Consider the following 26,075-nt stretch of genomic DNA (forward strand, 5'->3'; position numbering starts at 1 on the left):
GCCATATTTAGGACAGTTCATGTTCAATATTTTATTTGTTAAGAAAGTTAAAGGTTAAAGAACTGTGAATACAGACATTTGAAACTTTATTATAATAATTAGTTTTCCTGTGTTTTTTTTTCAGTCGTCTGTATCTGCCTTATGATCATAATAAGTATTTTATTTATTTATTACTGGTTAATTTATTTTTTATTCATTTTTCCATTTATTCGTTTAATTCATTTTTTTGTGTGTTAAAAACAAAGATTTTGAGAACATTGGAATGTTTTATCTGTGCTTTTCTTGTGCATTGTCTACTGCATAACTGTGCTTGTATTTTAATAAACTAAAGTTGTCCGCTAAATATTTGTACGCACGCTATTTTATATACAGTACGACCTGTATGTTGTAGTGAATGTTATTGTTGATAAGTATGTCAAAGTTTTCGTTTAATGTAGTACCCTCTAGTGGGAAAATTATTACACTTTCTTTTGGGGCGGTGACTTCCTCTTAGTCACGTGGTGTGTCATCACGTGACTCGATTCCGGAAACGAGTCAGTACCAGACGTCCCTTTTTCATTTTTTTTGCCCCAAACTTGAAACAATTACAGTGCGAAGAGTAAACAACTCTTTGTTGGAAACCACTGGAACTAAATAAATATATACGTATGTGTATATATTTTCAAACATAAACATGTCAGCGAGGGATCCACATGACAACCTAGGTAACGTAAAACCGACTCTCGTGGTTTCTCGTGATTTTTTTGCGTTGTTTTCGTGCGAATGTCATATCTGTTTACTGTACACTTTTAGTCTGTTTTTGTGTCATACGTTGTGACGTTTTGCAAGTGCTCTCGCATTTAGTTTTCTTCCCAATTCGTCTTCTGCATAAATGGAGTATTATAGACAAAAACATTCGGCATCGTCAAGAGTCAAGACCATTCCGTAATTCCACCACATCGTAATCCGGGTTGATACCCTGGATTTATTTTTGATTTCCTCGCCAAACGCTAACGTCGATAGTGATTTTTTTCTTCAAAATTACGTGATACATATCATTGTAAAACAAACCAAGTCATATTTCTGCCTTCAATTAATGAAATTCCTCACCCCGAATGTTTATCCATACTCTTAAACGTTATTTCCTCCCCATTTTGTTTATATTCAATTCAAATAGTGTTTGACCATTTTGATGACCAAATGATGAAATACGTTTGTTCTTCAATAGAAGAACATAACATAGGTTGATAGTACAATGTTTTTAATAATTACGTTCAGAAATCTAGGGATGGGCGAGTACCGATTACAAGTACTGTATCAATATTCAACCTAGTTTCAACATATTTGTACTTGAAACAGATCATGTAGATGTATCGGTATTGGGAACTCGCTGTAGACAGATACCCACTCGTCTACAATTTAAAAAGAGAACATTTTTATTTAATTTTAAGGAAAAATTCTAAATTTGGATGTGTTTTTTCCCTCCCTCTCAAATAGTCTGTCATCGGAGGAAATTGTATGTATCACAATTACTAGTTATGTTAGTACTAGTTATCATTGACTGCTAATGTTGAGTAATCGTAATAACATCTAATACCGAATAATTACAACAATTATTGTAATGTGCAATAATTAAGCAAATAGGAATGGATGGATAATGATGTATTAATTAACATGGCTGATTTTCGGAGGGTTTTTTGAAATATAGTATTTAAGTTCCAATAAAACAACACCTGCAATCAGTGAATGGCGCTCATGAAGTAAATTTATTATTATTATTATTATTATTATTATTATTATTATTATTATTATTATTATTATTATTATTAAGTGAGAGCACAAATATATTTATAAAAAAGGCATGAAAACGTTTCTTCAGCCGTCATCTGTACTTCTTTGAAGGTGTCAGACATTTGGCTCCTCATCCGAAAAGCTTCGTCAGCGAACAAAAATGTTATTTTCTCATTTTCTTAGCTTGGAAAATAATTTGAAATGTGACATTTTATTTACTTCTTTATTTGTTTGTTTGTTTGTTTTAATTTATTTCTGTATTTATTTATTTGTTTATGTAGGGGCTGCTTATATCTTTTTAACAAGCAACTCCCTTCATTTCAGGATTAATTGCACACTATGTTTTGGCCTCTGGCGACCTTACTACCAGACGAGATGATTGGCACTGATAGCCACTCGTTCGACCATTTGATTGACAGGCGGGCCACTCGGTCACCATTCCCGACCTCGCTCCGCAGACGGTCATGAACCCAAAGAGTCAGATATTTCTGCGGATTACACATTTTGTTTTGTCCAATCTTGGTCGAGCGCGACGATCGGCACGTTCCCCTGATGGCAGATACGCATCGACTCTGCCTTGTTCTTTTTTTTTTGTTTGGTTATTTGTTTTTGTCTGCTTGAAATCTTAAGTGTTTGGATTCTTGTCTGCTCCGTTGGCACGCAATGGCTGTCACTAACTCCACATAGCAGCTTTCTTAAAATACCGTCAATCCGCTGGCTCTTATGAAACGCCTTTTACTCTCTTGTCTCCCCCCCCCCCCTTTTTTTTTGCAACGTGTCGTGTTTTGTAGGCCACCGGAACGAAACGGTGACAGAGATAAAGCCCGTTTGATTATTTTATAACTCCCAGAGGTAGGAAGGAACGAATCAGGAGATTATGTTAACAAGTATAATGAACTCATTCACTGCCATTCACAAATTTATTCAGGAATTGAAAATATAACATAGAGTGCCATTCCCGAATTTGTTCAGGTTTTGTTTTTCCATGCTTGGGTGTTGATAAAGCGCTGGCCATGCCCTCTGGCAATGTTTTTGTTTTCCCCAATGGGGCACCATTTCCCTTTTTTCAGTGTTAGCGCTTTGTTCCCGCTTCAGCTGTTGTTCAAGCGTTATATAAATCAATATCATAATTATATAATCAATAAATATAATATATGTATTGCATTGTATTTTGTACACCTGCCCCCATTTCAAGATCATATAACTCCAGACCCATATAATTTAGGAATTAACTCTTTTCTTCTGATGAAAGAAGAAAATATATGGTTTCTTATAGTGCATTTAATGTTTATGTCATCATAAAACTTAATATTATGTGAGTCCTTGAATTCAAGTGACAATGACAAAAACCCTGGCACTGGAGTGGACACATTTTTGCACATCCTCTGGCAGTGAATGAGTTAATCTGCGATTTCTAGATGGGGATGTAAACTCCATCAAATCACTTCTCTCCTCCTCCTATATTGAAAACGAGGACAGTGCTGTGGTACCTCATCCATGTTTTATTTCTTTTGTCCTCTTACTTTCTGTCCCTTTTTGTCCAAAGTATGGCAGGAAAGCCATTTGTACTTCCTGGTGATGACACACTTCTCATTTCCAATCCAGGAAGTTGAATCAGCTGTCTTGATGGAAACTCAGATGTCAGAAATCTTTGACGTTTTGTGTATTCTGCACTTGCGGATTAGTTGGATGAGACTTTTTTTTTTACGGTGCCGTACCATCTGTTGATCTTATGATGTTAACCATGTGACATGGATCAAACATGACCGGCCTTCATTGTGTGCAGCAATTCAAACAAAATGTCATCACGCTCTGACCACATTCTGACCATTGTGCTGATATATATATATATATATATATATATATATATATATATATATATATATATATATATATATATATATATATATATATGTCTGTGTAAGCTCTCAGTCGTACAGGAGTGGTCCATCGATGAGAAGGTTTCTTCAGCCGTCACCATTCTTCATTGTCGCTGACGAAACCTCTTGGATAGGAGGCGAAACGTCCGAAACCTTCACTTTTGTACAGATGACGGCTGAAGAAACCTTCTCATATATATATATATATATATATATATATATATATATATATATATATATATATATATATATATATATATATATACAGTAAAGTCTCGTTATATCGATATCGGATATATCGATAGTCCCGGTTATATCGATACTATTTCTATGCACGCACGGATAAAATTACATGCAAACAGGGTCGGATATATCGATAGTCCCGGTTATATCGATATTTTTTCGAACTCCCTTGAATATCGATATAACGAGACTTTACTGTATATATATATATATATATATATATATATATATATATATATATATATATATATATATATATATATATATATATATATATATATATATATATATATATATATATATATATATATATATATATATATACACAGTGAGACCTCAACTCACCAAGTCGACCAATGGCGAGGCCGATGGCGCGACCGATGGCGTGTATCGATATAAACATAGCAAAATGGCCGGCGGCAGATGAAAAAGAGCACCGTAGTAACCGGATTATCGTAAAAACCATGAATTGTACTAAACGGAACTAATTATACGTAAAAAGACTAGAAATGTGCACGGGAAATGAAAATAGTGTCGTAATAAGCAGTATTATCAATATATACGATATCGATATAACGAAACTTTACTATATATATATATATATATATATATATATATATATATATATATATATATATATATATATATATATATATATATATATATATATATATATATATATATATATATATATATATATATAGTGAGACCTCAACTTACGAATTCAATTGGTTCCCAGACAGAGTGTGTAAGGCGAAAAAAAAGAAAATTCCCATAGGAAACCATTAAAATGGGAATAATCCGTTCCCGGGTTTCCATAAAATATATTTTTCAACTAAATAAGCCTTAAAACTACACACAACATACCTTATTCTATGTATAATAAATGTGCAATTGTATTGTAATGAAAAAAATACACTGCATTGTATCATAAAGTCACTTTATTTACATTTGTGATGGTCATTTATGGCTTGATGGAATGGTGTTGGAGGTCGACGGTCAAAGGGAATTGCTGTTTGGAAAGAGAGGCGCATTACATGACGACTGTAATTAAAGAAATAAACTGTGCTGTAAAATAAAGTTTTATTTACCTTTTTGATGGTTCGTCTGTGTAAGCTCTCAGTCGTACAGGAGTGGTCCATCGATGAGAAGGTTTCTTCAGCCGTCATCTGTACAAAAGTGAAGGTTTCGGACGTTTCGCCTCCTATCCAAGAGGCTTCGTCAGCGAACTAAAGTCTGCCTGGTCGTATCGGCCCCATTTATATATCCCTAATGTCCAGACATGGTGGCGCCGGACACAGCTATGATAGGTCCCTTTTTGATGGTTGTTGATGGCTTATGGAAGGAGAGTCACCTTCCATAAGGACTGTTGGTAACTTAACCTCTGGTGCTGTTCGGTCGTGTGCTTCCGCCGAAGATCACTCCGCCAGCCGTGGTGGGTGTGTATTATGAAAATAGTGCTTATTATAAGGTTTAATTTTCATAAATTTGACGTTTGTAATTTGAGGTGTTTGTAAGTTGAGGTCTCACTGTATGTATACATATATATTATATATATATATATATATATACAGTAAAGTCTAGTTTTATCGATATTCTCGGGAGTCGGAAAAAATATCGATATAACTATAATATATATAATATTGTATCTAAATCTGTCTTTTGTGGAACTACTGCAGAATGATGTTTGTTTTTTTCAGTGTACAGTCACTGCTAGCTTGACCTACAAGTGAAATTCTTTCCATGACTAAGCAGGCAAGTCTGTTTACTTGAAAAAAGGTTGCAGCCATGAACCTCAGCAAAATACGAGCTGGGACTTGATTTATGTTCATTTTAGCCGCTTTATATCAAACGCGAAAAAAGAGATTGCATGGATTTGTAATCCTTCCTCAGCTGGTTGAATTAATGTGATGGTTGTTTTGCAGAATTCTTCTTTCACACGTTGGATAATGATTGACACATGGATGTTCTTTTTGTAGCCTTGTTAGTTTGGTGGAACTTAAAGGACAACCGACGCCCCCGGACAAGTTGTGTCCATAATTTGTAAAATCGCTTCAAATGACTTCTACTGAGCGTATTTTAAAATGATTCCACCGCATATAGCTATATTTTACGTTTTAAGACTCGCGCTGAATATTCCGGAAGTCTTGTTTTTGAATTGGTGACGAGTCCTCATGTCACGTCACTGAAGGAATGCCCCTGACCGAGAAAGGAAACATTGCAGCAGTCCTTTCATCACGTCAATGCATTTTGTGGTACTTTGTTTGGTCTGAAAACTTCGTATTGATCCGTGTTGATGGCGAAATCAGAAGGAAAACATATAAATAACGCGATGGTGAATCGTTGTGTGTTGCACCGAGCATCTATTTGATATTCGCTGACAAAAATTCTAAGGAAATAAATCAGCCCGTTTCCACGGAGCTTTCTCGCCATCTTCTGCCTCTTTTTGGTGCGACATTTCCCACCCCGAGATACCTCAAAATGACACGGAATAAATTCTTTAATCGATTGCAAACATGTATGCTTTCCTCTTCAGAACTATTTGAATCATATTTATAACTAGATGAGTGAGTAACAAGAAAGCATTTTCTCCGAATCTGAAGCCATTGTTTTGATTCTTGAGCAAGGCAAGATGTTTTGGCGTGACACCACGAACAAGGGGGCGGCACCTTCTGAAACTGGCCACTTCCAGTTTCAATTTTTTGCAGTTTCAGCACACTTTAAGTCATTTTTATTGGTGTTTTGCATTTGACTAAAAATATCATACTGCGTGTTTTGGGTATTTTAGATGCTATAAAATGTTTTTTTCTTATGTCAGTTAGGAAAGAAAAAAGTGATGTCGGTTGTCCTTGAAGTCAAGGAGTTGTCTCCAATACAGTAGACCCGAAGAAGCATCCATATCAACACTATATTTTGCATGAGTGTCATCAGTGTATGAACTAGACAATATACAGTAATTTGTCAACCTCTTATATGTGTGTGTGTGTGTGTGTGTGTGTGTGTGTGTGTGTGTGTGTGTGTGTGTGTGTGTGTGTATTTGTGTATTTATTTATTCATGTGTTTTTTTATTTATTTGTGTGTTTATTTATCTGTATGGTTATTTTGTGGTTATTTGTGTGGTTATTGGATTGTTATTTAGTTATCTGTGTGGTTATTTGCTTATTTGTGTGGTTATTTGCTTATTTGTGTGGTTATTGGGTTATTTGTGTTGTTACTTGGTTATTTGTGTGCTTATTTGGTTATTTGTGTGAGTATTTGGTTATTTGTGTGGGTATTTGGTTATATGTGTTGTTATTTGGTTATTTATGTGGTACACACACACACATACACCTTCAAAGAAGTACAGATGACGGCTGAAGAAACCTTTTCATCGATGGACCACTCCTGTACGACTGAGAGCTTACACAGACTTATTTATGTATGAGTACCAGCTTTTTTTCTCCTCACAGTTTGGAAAAACACTGTTATTTTATCTTTTAAATAAAAGATAAAACCGCGTTTGTTGGACAGACCCACCACTGAAGGAATGATCACTTTGTAATTTCATATTTCTAACAGTTTTTTTCAATTGTGACTATTTTGCATGCGATCTGACCAACCAATTTTCATCTGAATCTATTTTGTGATTGTGGTTGTGACTGTCACTGAAGATGAGAGCCATCCCGCCGGCTCAGTGAGCTCCTATGACTCCACGGAAGACAGTGGGGAACACGAGCCTCCGGACAGCAACCGCTGCAACAACCACAGCAACCACCAGTTCCCCAGCGCCATGACGGCCCACTGGGTGAGCGTCGACCAGGGCGAGGAGGCCATTCGAAGGAAGCTCAAGTACTTCTTCATGAGTCCCTGCGACAAATTTTACGCCAAGGGTCGTAAACCTTACAAGCTCATCTTGCAACTGCTCAAGATCATCATCGTCACAGCCCAGGTACTAAAAATAAAGTGTTATGAAAGGCGCTTAGAAATAAAATGTATTAGTATTATTATTATTATTATTATTATTATTATTATTATTACTATTATTATTAGTAGTAGTAGTAGTAGTAGTAGTAGTCGTAGTAGTTGTTGTACTTGTAGTTGTAGTTGTAGTAGTAGTAAAATAAATAAATACATTAATAAGTACTTAGTATAACGAATGGATAATTAGATGATTAAAATCAACAAATAAATCCCCATTTGTTGATTAATTGCTTGATGACTTAAAGGTCAACCGGCACCATTATATTTTATTATATTATTTATTAGATTTTTTGAACTGATATCAGAAAAACATTTTATAGCATCTAAAATACTCAAAACACGTAGGCGGATATTTTTAGTCACATGCAAAACACCAATAAAAATGACTTAGAGGGTCCCAAAACTGCTTCAAAATGACCTCGGAAATGGCGAGTCTCAGAAGGTCCCGCCCCCTTGTTCTTGATGTCACGGACGTCTTGCCTTGCTGTAGAATCAAAACAATGGCTTCAGATTCGGAGAAGATGCTTTCTTTTTACTCATCCAGTGATGAATATGATTCAAATAGTTCTGAAGAGGAAAGCATAAATGTTTGCCATCAATTAAAGGAGTCCTCCCATATCAATTCGAGCCATCAATGACAGCAATGTAGCGTCCCAGAAAATGCACAAGAAGGCGCCCAAGCTCCGTTGGAAATGGGATGATTTGTCTGCTGTTAATTTGTGTCAACTAGTATCAAATAGTAGTCATGGTCCAACACACAACAATTCACCATCGCATTATTTATGTGTTTTCCTTCTAATTTCGCCGTCAACACGAAGTTTTCAGACCAAACAAAGTACCCAAAATGCATTGTGTGTCGCTTTCTCGGTCAGGGGTGTACCAGACATGACGTCATGTCAGGCATCATCATCAACTTGAAAACAAGACTTCCTGAATATTCAGCGCAAGTCTTAAAACGTAAACTATAGCTATATGCGGTGGAATCTTTGTAAAATACGCTCAGTAGTCATTTGAAGTGATTTTACAAATTAAGGGCACAACTTGTCCGGAGGCGCCAGTTGTCCTTTCATAAATACTTACACCTCCATATCCTTCTCTTCTCCATTGACTTTGACCTTCATTCTCCAGTTGGTGCTGTTTGGCCTCAGCAACCAAGTGGTTGTGACCTTCAAGGAGGAGAACACTGTGACCTTCAAGTTCCTCTTCCTCAAAGACTTTGACGAATCATCAGATAGTTCGTTTGCCGTGTACACACAACAGGATGTCTACGAGCACATCTTCTACGCTGTGGATCAGGTATGTCTAATTGCTCCATGTGCTGAGCATGCGTGGGAACCCGACATCAGAAATTTACCGTATTTTCCTGTACATAAGGTGCACCCAAAAGCCTTGATTTTCTTCAAAAGATGACCCTGCGCCTTATACGCAGGTGTGCCTTATATGCGAAGTCATATTGAGCCACAACAGGTCTTGCAATGACTGTCAACAGCCACCGACTGACTCCATTTATCCCCCCTGTAGAAGAAGTCATGAGTAACCCCAGCCTCTACCATAGGGCCTTATAATGTGGGTGTGTTTTATACAGTAAAGTCTCGTTATATCGATATTCTCGGGAGTCGGAAAAAATATCGATATAACCAGATTATCGATATATCCGATCCTGCGGGCATGTAATTTTCTCCTTGAGTCCATAGAAATAGTATCGTAATAAGCAGTACTATCAATATAACCGATATCGATATAACGAGACTACTGTATTTGGAAAACTTTTATATATTTATATTATATTTGGAAAACCTTTTTCGTTCACTGAAGGTGTGCCTTATATATGGAAAAGGTTTGAAAATACACCATTCATTGGGGGTGTGCCTTATACTCCGATGCGCCTTATACACCGGAAAATATAGTAGTTCTAAAATTGATATTTATTTATTAGACATAGGGGGCAAAAAAATATTTTCGGTGACTATCAGTCAACCATTATTAAATTTATAGGTAAGTTTTTGGGTCACATTTAGATTTCTGAACTCCAAAGAATATGGAGTTTTAGGACTACATAAACATTCAATGCAGAGCAAGAAACCTTAGACTCTCTTCTTTCATCAGAAAAAGAGTTAATTCTTAAAGGACAACCGACATCATTTTTTTTTGTTTCCTAACTGACATCAGAAAAACGTTTTATAGCATCTAAAATACCCAAAACACGCACTGTGATATTTTTATTGAAATGCAAAACACCAATAAAAATGACTAAAAGTGTCCAAAATCTGCAAAAAAAATGAGCTGCAAATTGGACATTTTCAGAAAGTCCCGCCCCCAGTTCGTGACGTCACGCCAAGACGTCTTGCATTGCTGAAAAATCAAAACAATGGCTTCAGATTCAGAGAATATGCTTTCTTGTTACACATCCAGTTATGAATATGATTCAAATAGTTCTGAAGAGGAAAGCATACATGTTTGCAATCGATTAAAGAATTTATTCCGTGCCATTTTGAGGCAACATTGGGGGGAAATGTATCACCCAAATAGAGGCACAAAATGGCGTCCAAGCTCCTCTGAGGAATTAATCAGCCTGTTTCCACAGGCTGATAAATTCCTTCCATAGAGATTGGTCGCCCTCTTCTGGCGGCTTTTTGTTGCAACACGAGGTTTTCAGACCAAACAAGTACAGCAAAATACATTGACGTGATGGAAGGACTGTTACAATGTGTCTTTTTTTCGGTCAGGGGCGTTCTTTCAGTGATGTTACATGCGGACTCGTCACCAACTCAAAAACAAGACTGCCTGAATATTCAGCGCGAGTCTTAAAACGTAAACTATAGCTATATGCGGTGGAATCTTTGTAAAATACGCTCAGTAGAAGTCATTTGAAGCCATTTTACAAATTATGGACACAACTTGTCCGGAGACGTCGGTTGTCCTTTAAGGGATATGGGAGTTATATGAGCATGAAATGAGGGCGGTTGTCCAAAATACAATGCAATACATACATGTTGGTTTATATTGCGCTTTAACAAGAGCTGAAGCTGGAACAAAGTGCTAACGTGGACAACAAAAGGGAAATGCCCCGCCCCCTTGTGGGAGGGGAAAAAACATTGCCAGATGTCTGGCCAGCGCTTTCGCGGCACCGAAGCATGAAAAAAAAACTAATTGGGCAACGGCGCTCTACGTCATATTTTCAATTCCCGAATACATTTGTGAACGGCAGTGAAAAAGTTAATTATCGAACAACCGGTCTCAGCACGTGAATAATATTTTTTTTGTTTGCATAATTCAACAACTCGCCGTTGCAGTATCTGGCGCTGCCAGAGACCACAGTCGGCCGCTACGCGTATGTCTACGGCGTCGGCGTGAACGGCAGCGCGCTGTCTCTCTGCCAGCAGTACTACAAGACGGGTCGCATCGACCCGGCCAACGACACCTTCAGCATTGACCCGCACATCATCACAGGTGTCGTACAAAGCATTTTTATTTTATTATTTGTGCCCTGAAGTGTTTATTAGAAGCTTCATTGTCACGTTTAATTTGTCCATGTATTAAACTCTGATAGGGACATTATTTTCTTTCTTTTCATGGTCATTTTCCATTTTTGTTCAGACATTAATTTGATGAACTCATTCGCTGTCATTCCCAAATGTATTTGGGAATTGAAAAGTGTATTGTAGAGCGCCATTTCCCAATTTGTACAGGTTTTGGTTTTTCTTGCTTAAGGTGCCGATAAAGCGTTGGTCAGACCTCTGGCGGTGTTTTTTGCCTTTTGACGAGGGTGTAGCATTTGCCTTTTATCCATGTTAGCGCTTTGTTACAACTTCAGTTGTTGTTAAAGTGCCATACAAATCAATATGTACGTATTGTAATGCATTTTGTACAGCCGCCCCCATTTCAACCTCAGATAACTCCAGACCCATATAACTTAGGAATTAACTTTTTTTCTGATGAAAGAAAGGAGTGTAAGGTTTCTTAGGCTTCTTTGAATGTTTATGTAGTCCTATGTAGTCTCTCTTTCTCTCTCTCTTTGTCTCGCTGTTAAAATATTTTATTTCTTCCTCACATGAGTCGATGTATTAATGGGCTTCCTGTTAGTTTAGGAGGAAGTAATTGCAACAGAGCAAATAAAAATGGTGTTCAGGTCAGGGATGGGTTGACCTCAGTCATGTGATGTCTTCATTTGAGCGCCCCCATAAATGCTCACTAAATATCGATACTGTTGCTGTAACCTCCCCGTTTTTTTATCACAATAGTTAAAATTGTCATTTGGATGATTGTGTTTATTTATTGAAAGATAAAAAGGTTTTAATTTCAAAAAGAAAAAATAATTCCCTTGCAAATCCGGAAATTTAATGCGGCATACTTTATTTACTTAACACACAAAAAAAACACAGATTAGCTTCTAAATGCTAACTGCTAATTATTCAGTGACTCAATAAATTAAATGTATTATTTATGATTAACTGCTTTCATAATTGTCAAACTGTGGACAAATTGTCCACAGCAAAAAATGACATTTGTGTTCGTACGATGAATAATGTTTATTCAAAAAATTAATGATATTACGGCGAAAAAAAAAAGGAAATGTTTAACTGATTTCAAAATACAAAGCCACTTGACCGGAACTTTTCTTCTGCGAGCTTTTGTTTCTTCTGTTTCGCACGGACTTGTTTTCTCGGTATTCGACATCGCTTTTTACGAGTCGCGATATTTGTTATAATTGACATTACTGCTAATATTTAATGACGAAAAGGTAATTGAAAATATCTCAAAATTATGTTTAACGATGTTTGCGTTTCTGGTGCAAGCTTTCTTGTATGCCGTACACATCTAAAAATGTGCAAAAATCGTACAAAATACGGCAGGTTCACAGGTATGCGCTTTTCCTTGTCCAGACTGCATAGGAGTGAACCCTCTGTCTGTGCCTCCCGCGCCGCTCACCGGCTCCTACAAGAACTTTACACTCAAGTTCCACAAGTAAGGCTTCATTTTTCACATGGCTTTCAACTCTTGTGTCGCTTTTTCCCGTCACAGCAAAGATTATATCGGGGTGGCGTTCGATGCGTTTGTTATCAGTGCGACGCATGCACGCCCATGGATGACGTGGGCGTGCCTGTTTCTGGTCCTCTCATTGTTGGTTTACTCAAGTCGTGTCCCCGTATGCTCCATTTGCAAGGTTTATAAACGTCACCATCGAGTTTCAGCTGAAGGCCATCAATGTGCAGACCATCATCAACAATGAGATCCCCGACTGCTACACTTTTAAGATAAAGGTCAGCAAACGACTCACTCGTTCAGTAGGGACGTTTCAAAGTTTGACCGGCTTAATGAGGAAAATAGAGCACATCTTTTGTTTATTTGTTTATGTCTTTATTTGTTTATTCACTTCTCTGATTATTTACTGAACAATTAATTAATCAATTGATTAATTCTATAAATAATTACTTCATTTAACTCATTATTTAATTATGTTTTTATTGTTATTTTCATGTAATATCAAATAATATATTTATTTACTTATCTCTTTGTTTATTTACTGAGTACTCATTTAATTAATTCATTGACTAATTACATAACTAATTACTGAATAAACATCTTATCTATTTATTTATTTATTTGTCTGTTTATTTACTGGGTAATTAATTAATCAACTAATTATTTAATTGTTATTTGTTTATTCTTATTTTCATGTATTTGTTTATCAATTTATTTATTTATGTACTTGTTATTTTATTTATTAATCAACCAATATTTAATTAATTACTTAATTTTATTTGTTATTATTTTTATGTATTTGTTTATCAATTAATGTATTTTTTATGTTTTTTTATTTTCCAGGTAATTAATTAATTGTTAGATTAATTACATAACTCATTACTTACTCGTTAATTGTTTATTCTTTTTTTCATGCATTTTTTAATCAATTTATTTATTTGTTTATTTTCCTGGTAATTAATTAATCAATAGAATAATTATTTAACTAATTAATAAAATGTTATTTGTTGATTCTTGTTTTTATTTATTTGTTTATCAAATAATATATATTTTTATTTAATTATCTGTTTTGATGATCTTTAGCAGTTGCAGGATGACTTTGTAAGGTTTATGAAGCTTGAAGTGAAATTTGACGTGGGGACTCATGAAGAAGTACTTCAGCTTCCTTCAAATAGGCTTTATTAATTTATTTATTATGTGTTTATTTGTTTGTTTCTTTCCTTATTCTTACAGATACAAAATTCTGAAAAATATAAATGTTTAATCACACAAATTATTCTAGGGTGTATTTTGTGACACAAGCGTACATAGTACATTTTTATTCCGCTATGCTTAGAATATCTTGTTTTCTATCCTCCCCCCATCCCCATCGCCTTTCAAATTGCTGCTGTGGACTGCAAATTTCCCCATTGTGGGACAAATAAAGGTTTTCTGATTCTGATACTCACACGTTCCTCATTTTAGCCAACCACCAATTACAATCAACACCAATTATAATCAAATAAAAAATAAAAAAAAGTTGCATCGAAAATAGCATTCGTTTTATGTCTTATCGGTTTCCAACCTCGTTCAGAAACTGATTTGTCTGTTTCTGTGTGTCAAAGTAGATCGTACTGGACAACAGGGCTCATAGCGGCAAAGTAAAGATACGACTGGAAAACCAAGCTTCCATCAAGGAGTGCAAAGACCCCAGCGTGTCTGGCCATGGTGAGCATGATCAATATGCACGTACCAAAATAAATAAATAATAATAATCGCACAGGCCACATTAAACTTGAACTTATTCAGATTTTAACTTGTCTTTTCTTACCTCATTCACTGCCATTCCCCAATTTATTCGGGAATTGAAGATATGACGTAGAGCGCCATTCCCCAATTTTTTCGGGTTTTGTTTTTCATGCTTGGGTGCCCATAAAGCGCTGGGCATCACCTCTGGCAATAGTTGTTTCCCTTCCACAAGGGGCAGCATTTGCCTTTTGTCCATGTTAGCGCTGTGTTCCAATTTCAGCTATTGTTAAAGCGCTATACCAACCAATATGTATGTATGGCATTGTATTTTGGACAGCCACCCTCATTTAATAATAATAATAATAATAATAATAATAATAATAATAATAATACATTTAATTTACAAGTGCCTTTCTGAACACCCAAGGACACTTTACAATAAAAACAATACATAAAACAATAAAACCATTAATAAAACAATAAATAATAAAATAGCAGATTAAATTAGACCATGAAAGCAAGTTTAAACAGGTGGGTTTTGAGGTGAGATTTGAAAGTAGGAAGGGAGTCAATATTACGGATGTTGGGTGGAAGTGAGTTCCAGAGTTTGGGAGCAGAGCGGCTGAAAGCTCTGCACCCCATCGTGGTGAGACAGGCAAAGGGTATACTGAGGTGGAGGGAGGATGAGGATCTGAGGGAGATTTGAAATAGGTCAGACAGATAGGGGGGCAAGGTTATGGATGGTTTTAAATGTAAACAGAAGTATCTTGAAATCAATACGAAGTTTGACAGGGAGCCGGTGGTGCTGCTGGAGGACAGGAGTGATGTGCTGAAAGGAGCCCGGATAGTGATGATCCGGGCTGAGGAATTTTGGACTAGTTGGAGTTGATGGAGAAATTTTTGATTGGCCCTGAAAAGAATTGAGTTACAATAATCGATACGGGAGGTAACGAGACTGTGCATCAGGATAGTGGTGTGAGGGGTGAGAGAGGGACGGAGACGATTGATATTACGGAGGTGAAAATATGCAGACCGAGTTATGTTATTTATATGGGAGTGAAAAGATAGTGTGCTATCGAGGATGACACCCAGGCTCTTGACCTGAAGGGCGGGGGACACGGTAGAACTGTTAATGATGAAAGAGAAACTGTTTGCTTTGTGAAGGGTGGATTTAATACCGACAAGGAGAAGCTCCGTTTTTTCGCTGTTTAGTTCGATAAAGTTATGAGAAAACCAGGATTTAATTTCTGAGAGGCAAAGTGTAAGGGATGCAGGTGGAATAGAGGCGTCGGGTTTACTGGAGAGGTAGAGTTGGGTGTCATCCGCGAAGCAGTGAAAGTGAATGCCAAAATTGCGGAAGATATCACCAAGGGGAAGAAGGTACGTAATAAAGAGAAGGGGCCCCAGAATAGACCCTTGGAGCACACCAGAAGACACAGGAGAGGACCATGAAATGAATTCATTTCAAGCTCATATAACTCCAGATCCATATAATTTAGGAATAAACGCTTTTTTTCTGATGAAAGAAGAGAGTCTAAGGTTTCTTACGCCGCATTGAATGTTTATGTAGTCCTAAAACTCAATATTCTGTGTGTCCTGGAATTCAAGTGACAATGACAAAAACCTTGGCACTGGAGTGGACACATTTTTGCACGTCTGGCAGTGAATGGGTTAAACAAGGAGGGCCGTACGGGCATGACACGTGACATGTTGTTGTCTCAAATGTTGTATTTGAATCCACAGCTGAGAATTACACCCGTGTGGCGTTCGATGTTGCTGTGGCTTTTGTGTGTACGCTATCGTTGCTGCTGTGTGGGCGCTCCATACTGCGAGGCATCATGCTCCAACAGGTCAGCACTGCCTTAAAAAAGCAACTTTGAAAATCTCTCCCAAAAGAAAATGACGCTTGTCAAACTATTTCTTTGTATGCTTGTCAGGAGTTTGTGCGGTTCTTTAAGGAGAACCTGAATCGCAAAGTCTGCTGGGGTGACCGTCTGGAGTTCATCAATGGCTGGTACATCCTTCTCATCGTCAGCGACATCCTCACCATCACAGGAACGAGTCAAAGTAGATCGTACTGGACAACAGGGCTCATAGCGGCAAAGTAAAGATACGACTGGAAAACCAAGCTTCCATCAAGGAGTGCAAAGACCCCAGCGTGTCTGGCCATGGTGAGCATGATCAATATGCACGTACCAAAATAAATAAATAATAATAATCGCACAGGCCACATTAAACTTGAACTTATTCAGATTTTAACTTGTCTTTTCTTACCTCATTCACTGCCATTCCCCAATTTATTCGGGAATTGAAGATATGACGTAGAGCGCCATTCCCCAATTTTTCCGGGTTTTGTTTTTCATGCTTGGGTGCCCATAAAGCGCTGGGCATCACCTCTGGCAATAGTTGTTTCCCTTCCACAAGGGGCAGCATTTGCCTTTTGTCCATGTTAGCGCTGTGTTCCAATTTCAGCTATTGTTAAAGCGCTATACCAACCAATATGTATGTATGGCATTGTATTTTGGACAGCCACCCTCATTTAATAATAATAATAATAATAATAATAATAATAATAATAATAATAATAATAATACATTTAATTTACAAGTGCCTTTCTGAACACCCAAGGACACTTTACAATAAAAACAATACATAAAACAATAAAACCATTAATAAAACAATAAATAATAAAATAGCAGATTAAATTAGACCATGAAAGCAAGTTTAAACAGGTGGGTTTTGAGGTGAGATTTGAAAGTAGGAAGGGAGTCAATATTACGGATGTTGGGTGGAAGTGAGTTCCAGAGTTTGGGAGCAGAGCGGCTGAAAGCTCTGCACCCCATCGTGGTGAGACAGGCAAAGGGTATACTGAGGTGGAGGGAGGATGAGGATCTGAGGGAGATTTGAAATAGGTCAGACAGATAGGGGGGCAAGGTTATGGATGGTTTTAAATGTAAACAGAAGTATCTTGAAATCAATACGAAGTTTGACAGGGAGCCGGTGGTGCTGCTGGAGGACAGGAGTGATGTGCTGAAAGGAGCCCGGATAGTGATGATCCGGGCTGAGGAATTTTGGACTAGTTGGAGTTGATGGAGAAATTTTTGATTGGCCCTGAAAAGAATTGAGTTACAATAATCGATACGGGAGGTAACGAGACTGTGCATCAGGATAGTGGTGTGAGGGGTGAGAGAGGGACGGAGACGATTGATATTACGGAGGTGAAAATATGCAGACCGAGTTATGTTATTTATATGGGAGTGAAAAGATAGTGTGCTATCGAGGATGACACCCAGGCTCTTGACCTGAAGGGCGGGGGACACGGTAGAACTGTTAATGATGAAAGAGAAACTGTTTGCTTTGTGAAGGGTGGATTTAATACCGACAAGGAGAAGCTCCGTTTTTTCGCTGTTTAGTTCGATAAAGTTATGAGAAAACCAGGATTTAATTTCTGAGAGGCAAAGTGTAAGGGATGCAGGTGGAATAGAGGCGTCGGGTTTACTGGAGAGGTAGAGTTGGGTGTCATCCGCGAAGCAGTGAAAGTGAATGCCAAAATTGCGGAAGATATCACCAAGGGGAAGAAGGTACGTAATAAAGAGAAGGGGCCCCAGAATAGACCCTTGGAGCACACCAGAAGACACAGGAGAGGACCATGAAATGAATTCATTTCAAGCTCATATAACTCCAGATCCATATAATTTAGGAATAAACGCTTTTTTTCTGATGAAAGAAGAGAGTCTAAGGTTTCTTACGCCGCATTGAATGTTTATGTAGTCCTAAAACTCAATATTCTGTGTGTCCTGGAATTCAAGTGACAATGACAAAAACCTTGGCACTGGAGTGGACACATTTTTGCACGTCTGGCAGTGAATGGGTTAAACAAGGAGGGCCGTACGGGCATGACACGTGACATGTTGTTGTCTCAAATGTTGTATTTGAATCCACAGCTGAGAATTACACCCGTGTGGCGTTCGATGTTGCTGTGGCTTTTGTGTGTACGCTATCGTTGCTGCTGTGTGGGCGCTCCATACTGCGAGGCATCATGCTCCAACAGGTCAGCACTGCCTTAAAAAAGCAACTTTGAAAATCTCTCCCAAAAGAAAATGACGCTTGTCAAACTATTTCTTTGTATGCTTGTCAGGAGTTTGTGCGGTTCTTTAAGGAGAACCTGAATCGCAAAGTCTGCTGGGGTGACCGTCTGGAGTTCATCAATGGCTGGTACATCCTTCTCATCGTCAGCGACATCCTCACCATCACCGGAACGATCATCAAGATTGGCATTGAGTCCAAGGTAAATAAAAATGTTGATTTATTTTTTTTGTTTGACGTCATGACAGTTTATTTTTTTCTCCTATCGCTCAACAGAATATGTCTTCCTATGATTTATGCGGCATCCTCTTGGGGACCTCTACCCTGCTGGTGTGGGTGGGAGTCATCCGCTACCTCACCTTCTTCCAGAAGTACAACGTAAGCTGCACGTGCAGTAATTCAACATTGTTGTCTGATTTGCACCAAGTTAACTCATTCACTGTCAGACGTGAAAAAATGTGTCCACTCACAATAAATAAATGTGGGGGAAAAAAAAGAAAGTAGTTGCTAAACAAAAACATTGCCAGAGACCATTGCCAGCACTTTATCGATGCCCAAACAAGAAAAACTAAACCCAAACAAATTCGGGAATGGCGCTCTACGTCGTATTTTCAATTCCTGAATACATTTGTGAATGGCCGTGAATGAGTTAGGAAAATACGGTATTCCTCTCCATGATCCTTTAGATCCTGATCGTAACTCTTCGAGCTGCCTTCCCCAACGTGATCCGCTTCTGCTGCTGTGTGGCCGTCATATATTTGGGCTACTGCTTCTGCGGCTGGATTGTTCTGGGACCGTATCATGTCAAGGTACCGCATCGATAAGTCAACGTTACTTTTAAAGGACAACCGACACCATTTTTTTGTTTCCTCACTGACATCAGAAAAACGTTTTCTAGCATCTAAAATACCCAAAACACGCAGGCTACTATTTTTAGTCAAATGCAAAACACCAATCAAAATGACTTACAGTGTCCCAAACCTACTTCAAAATGACCTCGGGATGGCGAGTTTCAGAAGGTCCCGCCCCCTTGTTCGTGACGTCACACCAGGACGTCTTGCCTTGCTCGAAATCAAAATAATGGCTTGAGATTCGAAGAAGATGCTTTCTTGTTACTCATCCAGTTATGAATATGATTCAAATAGTTCTGAAGAGGAAAGCATACATGTTTGCAATCGATTAAAGAAGTCCTTCCGTATTTTGAGGCGTCAATGACAGCAATGTTGCGCCCAAAAATGCACAAGATGGCGCCCAAGCTCCATTGGAAATGGGCTGATTTGTCTGCTGTTAATTTGTGTCAACTAGTATCAAATCTTGGTCTTAGTGCAACACACAACGATTCACCATCGTGTTATTTATGTGTTGTCCTTCTAATTTCGCCATCAACACGAAGTTTTCAGACCAAACAAAGTACCCAAAATGCATTGTGTGTCGCTTTCTCAGTCAGGGGCGTTCCAGACGTGACGTCACGTCAGGCAGCGTCATCAACTCGAAAACAAGACTTCCTGAATATTCAGCGCGACCCTTAAAACGTAAAATACAGCTATATGCTGTGGAATCCTTGTAAAATACGCTCAGTAGAAGTCATTTGAAGTGATTTCACAAATTATGGACACAACTTGTCTGGAGGCGTCGGTTGTCCTTTCAGTACATTTGAACGTCAATTTAACCGACTACATTGAAGTACATTGACACCAGCAAATTCCTGTTTTTCACCTCCTTTATGAATCAATGACATAAATAAGTGGGAAAATAAATGGACTGCAAAAATAAAATTCAAAAAGACTATTCACGCCTGATTCAAAGAAATAACAATAATGATCAATGGGTAGAGAGAACATGCACCTGTTAAGCTGCATGCTAACTTGAGTGGGAAGCCAACATGGCCCCCACATTGACTCGCATTTTAGCCTGCGCTAGTCTACTGTAGCAATAAAATCAAGTGACATACTGAGTCGCCGAATGGTCCGGGTGAACCAGCGTCGACTCAGAGCACTTGTGACTACTAGACATCTGTTTTAGAGTCATGTTGGTGCCAATTGGAGAACTCCCTTTTTTAAAGTATGGTACTTGATGTAAAATGTTTGCCAAGCTCTGCTGAGAAAAGATTGACTTCCAAGTGCTTTATTGGACTGTATCGTTGTGGTTCCCCAGTTCCGCTCCCTGTCCATGGTCTCAGAATGCCTCTTTTCCCTCATCAATGGCGACGACATGTTCGTGACCTTCTCAGGAATGCAAGAAAGCAGCACGCTTGTGTGGCTCTTCAGCCAAGTGTACCTGTACACCTTCATCTCGCTCTTTATCTACATGGTGCTGTCGCTCTTCATCGCGCTCATCACCGGAGCTTACGAGGCCATCAAGGTATGCTGGCAAAAAAGTTGTTTCTCGCCTCTATTGCGTTTTAATGACTTTCAGATGAGTTCCGGTTGAGCAACGATAACTGAGAATTCAGTGGGAAAAAAAAGAACCAAATGTAAATGTCAATCTTTTTGTATGTTGTCGAACAGCATCATACCCATGAGCCCATTCACATCACAGACCTGCACGCCTTCATTGCTGAGTGCACCGATACGCCAAACTCCGGCAAGTTCAGGGGCGTGGAGACGTCGCCATGTTCCTTTTTCTGCTGCTGTGACAGGTAACGAAACATTGTATTTATTTATTTATTTATTTATTTATTTATTTATTTATTTATTTATTTATTTATTCGTTTATTTATTTGTTTGCTTGTTCGTTCGTTCATTTATCTATTTATCGATTTATTATGGCATCTCTGTTGGGGTTGTTCAATACATAATGACAATGACAATTCAACTCATTCACTACCAGACATATGCAAAAATGTGTCCACTCCAGTGCCAAAGGTTTTTGTCATTGTCACTCGAATTCCAGAACTAGAATAATATTAAGTTTTAGGACTACATAAACATTCAATACAGCGTAAGAAACCTTCGACTCTCTTCTTTCAACAGGAAAAAATGAGTTAATTCAGAAATTATATGAGTCTGGAGTTATATGAGCTACAAGTGAGGGCGGGTGTCCAAAATACAATGCAATACATATATATTGGTTGATATAGCACTTTAACAACAGCTGAAGCTGGAACAAAGCGTTAACATGGACAACAGGCAAATGCTGCCCCTTGTGGAAGAGAAAAAACATTGCCAGAGGCCATGCCCAGCGCTGTATGGGCACCCAGGCATGAAAAATAAAACCCGAAAAAAATCGGGAATGGCGTCATATTTTCAATTCCCGAATAAAATTGTGATTGCCAGTGAATGAGTTAAATAAATAATAGTTAAAATAGAGCATGAAATAATTCCCCGCATGGGGTTGCGGACAAAAGGTAACTGTATTGTAAATACCACAAAATTGTGGCATAAGTTCTCTGAATATGACTTTTAAAATACGGTGTAAAAGCAATCATAAATCATCAACCTCACACATCTGGCATGTAAACGATCGTGAACCCAATGTTACATAAGCTAGTGGACTTAGTGGCCCAACGTAAGCAAGACAGCCAAACCACCTTCATGCATGTTGAATTTTAGAAATCATAAATCAGGATATTTTTGCACTTGTGACTCTGTGGTGCATGTTAAAATAACGTGAGTGTTACAACAGTGTAAATTAGAAGTAAATAAAACACAAAATCTTTCATTGTTTGTTCATGCATTCAATTAGTATACAAATGTATTTTTTTCACCTTACAAATGAACTGTCTGTATTGTGTCAATAGTTGCTTTGTAAAGTGAGTTCTGTGAGTATCGTGGTCAAAATCGGGAGTCTCCCGACCAAATTGTGAGACTTAACTTGTATGCACCTTAAGGCTACAGTGACCTATATTCCACCGCGATTGTTTCTGTCCAGTGAACCGAGCGCACTCTGTACTCGCAGTTGTATATCATTGTATTTTTGTGCAGTAATCGTGTTTTTATGGGATTTTCTAAGCTATGCAGTTTATGATTACATATTACACTTTTCGCTCCATGCTGGTTCTTGAAATTTCCAAATACGACAACGACAAACGGGGAAGCATTTTATTGAAATTTACGCTCTTTTTGCTAACACTACAGTTTATAAAGGTGAGTACGTTCTATTTTTATAACTCATAGAAGTGGTAGATTATATATTTTTCTCCATAACTGCCAAGTTTCAAGCAAAAAGAAGCATTGGCATATATATTTCTAGAGCTCGCAATTTTCTTTCCTAGGATTCAGTGACAGCCATTTTAGATTTCTGACGAATAAACAGCCTGCATTCGATCGTTGATATTTGCTAAGTTATATTTTGAATCTTTTCTTGTGTTTTCTGTTCTTGTTTAGAATTTCAAAGGCTTTCCAATGGTACCTTACTCGTTAAGATCTGCCAAAAATTAAGAAAGTTATGATAGTTTAAACTGTAATAACGAACTCGGTCACAGATTTTCATTGCTTTAACTGTGTAATTACAGGCAGAAAATCCCCTCATATTTCGAAAATTAAAAATTCCATTACCGTATTTGCTCATTATTTGTCATAGAACAAGATTCTATACATCTTTTGAAAGCTATTTAAATACACTTTAATATAGTATTAGAAAATGTGTGATTAATTATTATTGAAAATTTTTGTCACATCCCTACCATTAGCTAGCTTAATATCTAGCTTAATTTATCATTTACCCACTCAGTGAACAGACGTCACACAATGAACGTTTTTGGTAGTTCAGGAAAATTCCAACTGCCAAATAAAATGCAAGAACTGTCAGCAGTTGCATCAGGGAATAATTAAAAAACATTGATCAACTGTGTTTCCATTAGTTCAGGGTTATTTAAATTCGTCAAAAAAAACCGCGAGCGAACGAAATTAAACAATTACTTCAAGCCTCCACTATGTGGTGCCAAAACCATACTTTCATTGCTTTGGCCCGAATGCAACAATAGTTGGGTCTTTTCACCAAATGAATGATGGTGATACAGAAAGGGGAACTTGTGTGCACTAAGGTCACATAAAACAGCTGTGTGCGCATACAAACCACATTCTTGTATTTCCTTCAGGATGACCACATATGAGGACGTCCTGCTGGTGAACTGAGGAAAAAATTCGGTTCAGCAAGCCTTTTTTTTCCTGCCACTTGACTGAAGGAGGAGAGGAGTTAATAGATTGGACCAGGATTTCCAATGAGGAATTAAGGTCATGAATTCATCAGCAACAAGGTGCCTTCCGTTTGGTGAAAGTGCACGTATTTATTTTATGGGCCTTGTGTCAGGCTGGCACAGTGTTTTTTAGATTTTTTTATTTTTTATTTCATTTACATGCGCCATAAAAGATGTTTCAATCTGCTAGTTTATTATCAGATTTCAGGCTAACCACTACGCACGAAACTTTTTGAGGCGGATTCAATTTGACTGTGGCCTCAGAGGACATAGCCTCAACGTGCTGTGCCTGTCAAGTGTTCTTATGTTTTGAGGAACCAGATTCATCACTTGGACCGTTTCCAAATTTATATTAAGTAAGAAGGATTACCTCGCTGGGCCATAACTCGCCATTTGACATATTTAATCAGCGAAATACTTCACACAGTGACATAAACAAGAGTGCAATGGGGAGTACAACAGCTGACAGTACACTGTAAAACTGTAGAGTAGCAGTATGTTTGTGTTTTTTTATAGCCTTTCAAATCACACGTTTTGGGGGGTGTGTGACAGCCAATTACAGTAAAGTCTCGTTATATCGATATTCTCGGGAGTCGGAAAAAATATCGATATAACTGGACTATCGATATATCCGATCTTGCGGGATGTAAATTTTCTCCTTGCGTTCATAGAAATAGTATCGTAATAAGCAGTACTATCGATATAACCGATATCGATATAACGAGACTTTACTGTATATGTGAAAAGTGAAAATTGTGGAAATTGAAGTGAAAATTAACTATTTTAGCTCAAAAGAACCAAGATCACTGATTTTTTGGGGGGTCAAACTGTGCATCCAAATGAATGAGGATGTGGTGGAAAATGTCATTTATTTCAGTGGTTCAATTTCAAGAATCTTATTATACAGTGGCTTCACTACACATAAGTAAAACATACTGTTTTTTTCTATAACCTTGATGGTTACAGTTTACAAAATACAGTCGCACTAATGAAGACATTTTATTTTTGGTGTAAAATGTTCTTGCGTCATCAGTTTGTATCATTTGAGTTTTTAACTTAACTAGAATTGAACTCCTGAAATAAATTTGACATGCATCAAAACTATGACATTTTTAAAGCCACAAATTGCGTGTAGATATATATTTTTTGTAGTTTTTTTTTAACCTATTTTTTTACTTGCTTGTTAAGAAACTCAGGTTGCACCTACAATAGACTGCACCAAACAAAGAAATTGCTTTTTATTTTGACATTAAATTCCCGCAGGAAATAATAAAATAAATAAAAGGAATAATTCCAGCAGGAAATAATTTAGGACGGTTTGGAAGGCAAACGTGAAGTAACCAAAAAGGTCAACATATGTATAGCAATTTGCTGTATACTATGTGGTCCTCCTGTTCCACCCCCCGCCCCCTGTCTTGGCCACCACCTCCCACCCTTAAGTCTTCTCTTGTCCTCATTACGGCTGTTTTTCGATTATTTTCTGTATTTCATGAAACGCACAATCGTCGAAAGAGGATTTACATTCGGAAAATTACTTGCTTCAGTCAAATGTTAAGAAACAAGTGAAATTTAGACTTAAAGTAGTTTATATTATATGTTATATATTATGTGTGCATATAATATATCATACTGTAGAAAATATGAGGGACTTGTGCCTTTACCCACTGTGTCATCTTTTTGTTTTCATACAGTACCCATATTTTACACTTGATCACTACTTGGAAAAATGTAAACGAGTAGAAACATGACATCTTGACATGTTGCTGATTAAAAGTGTCCTGGCTCACCATTGACGTTGTTATCATGTTTGACAGTGTTTCAAACTTGTTCAAAAGAGGGCGTCACTGAGTCATTTTTTTTAATCCTGCCCTTGAGACTTTTTTTAACCAGTCAAATGTTGAATTAGGTTGCAAATGAAGTGGTCACAATCGACGTGCGACGCTGCGGTGTTGTGTAATGGTTTCAGGGTGTTGTTCGAATGAGTGACAATAGATATTATGTAGGACGTTTAAATGTAGTTTTACTTTATTTTAATATTAATATTGAATGCTTGCGTGCGTGCGTGTGTGTGTGTGTTACTTCCGGGTTTAGTGAATGCTGGCGGGAATGGTTGCCGCTGCTCAATCGCAGTAAAAAAATGGTTCTCATTCCGTGACTGTAAAGTGTCCTTGAGAGTTTTTAAATATATTATTCATAAAATATATTATTACTATTTGGTATCAAGAGCAAGAAAAAACAAGCCACGCTTTACTCCATCGCAGGATTTCAATGTCGTCAAGATGATGACG

At 37.6% G+C, this 26,075-nt stretch overlaps 1 protein-coding gene across 1 annotated transcript; it reads left to right on the forward strand.

The window, feature by feature from the left end:
* The first annotated feature begins 537 nt into the window (after positions 1-537).
* LOC148892280 (mucolipin-1-like) lies at positions 538-25,576 on the forward strand. Its single transcript, XM_089006402.1, has 14 exons — positions 538-704; positions 7,544-7,821; positions 8,982-9,149; positions 11,147-11,303; positions 12,737-12,818; positions 13,018-13,114; positions 14,444-14,543; positions 16,308-16,414; positions 18,703-18,852; positions 18,927-19,028; positions 19,337-19,459; positions 20,805-21,011; positions 21,158-21,288; positions 23,689-25,576. Exons 1-14 carry the CDS (start codon positions 674-676, stop codon positions 23,723-23,725), a joined length of 1,770 nt encoding a protein of 589 aa, XP_088862528.1. The 5' UTR covers positions 538-673; the 3' UTR covers positions 23,726-25,576.
* The last annotated feature ends 499 nt before the right edge of the window (positions 25,577-26,075 follow it).

The sequence above is a fragment of the Hippocampus bargibanti genome, linkage group LG10, assembly GCF_051943395.1.
Source record: "Hippocampus bargibanti isolate YZ-2025 linkage group LG10, ASM5194339v1, whole genome shotgun sequence".
NCBI classification, from domain to species: Eukaryota; Metazoa; Chordata; class Actinopteri; order Syngnathiformes; family Syngnathidae; genus Hippocampus; species Hippocampus bargibanti.

Bases quoted from the DNA above. Each gene is read 5' to 3' on its own strand.
- LOC148892280 (XM_089006402.1), top strand. From the start codon at position 674: ATGTCAGCGAGGGATCCACATGACAACCTAG. The intron at 18,853-18,926 runs GTAAATAAAAAT...ATCGCTCAACAG, and splicing joins AGATTGGCATTGAGTCCAAG to AATATGTCTTCCTATGATTT. The intron at 21,289-23,688 runs GTAACGAAACAT...TATTTCCTTCAG, and splicing joins TTTTTCTGCTGCTGTGACAG to GATGACCACATATGAGGACG.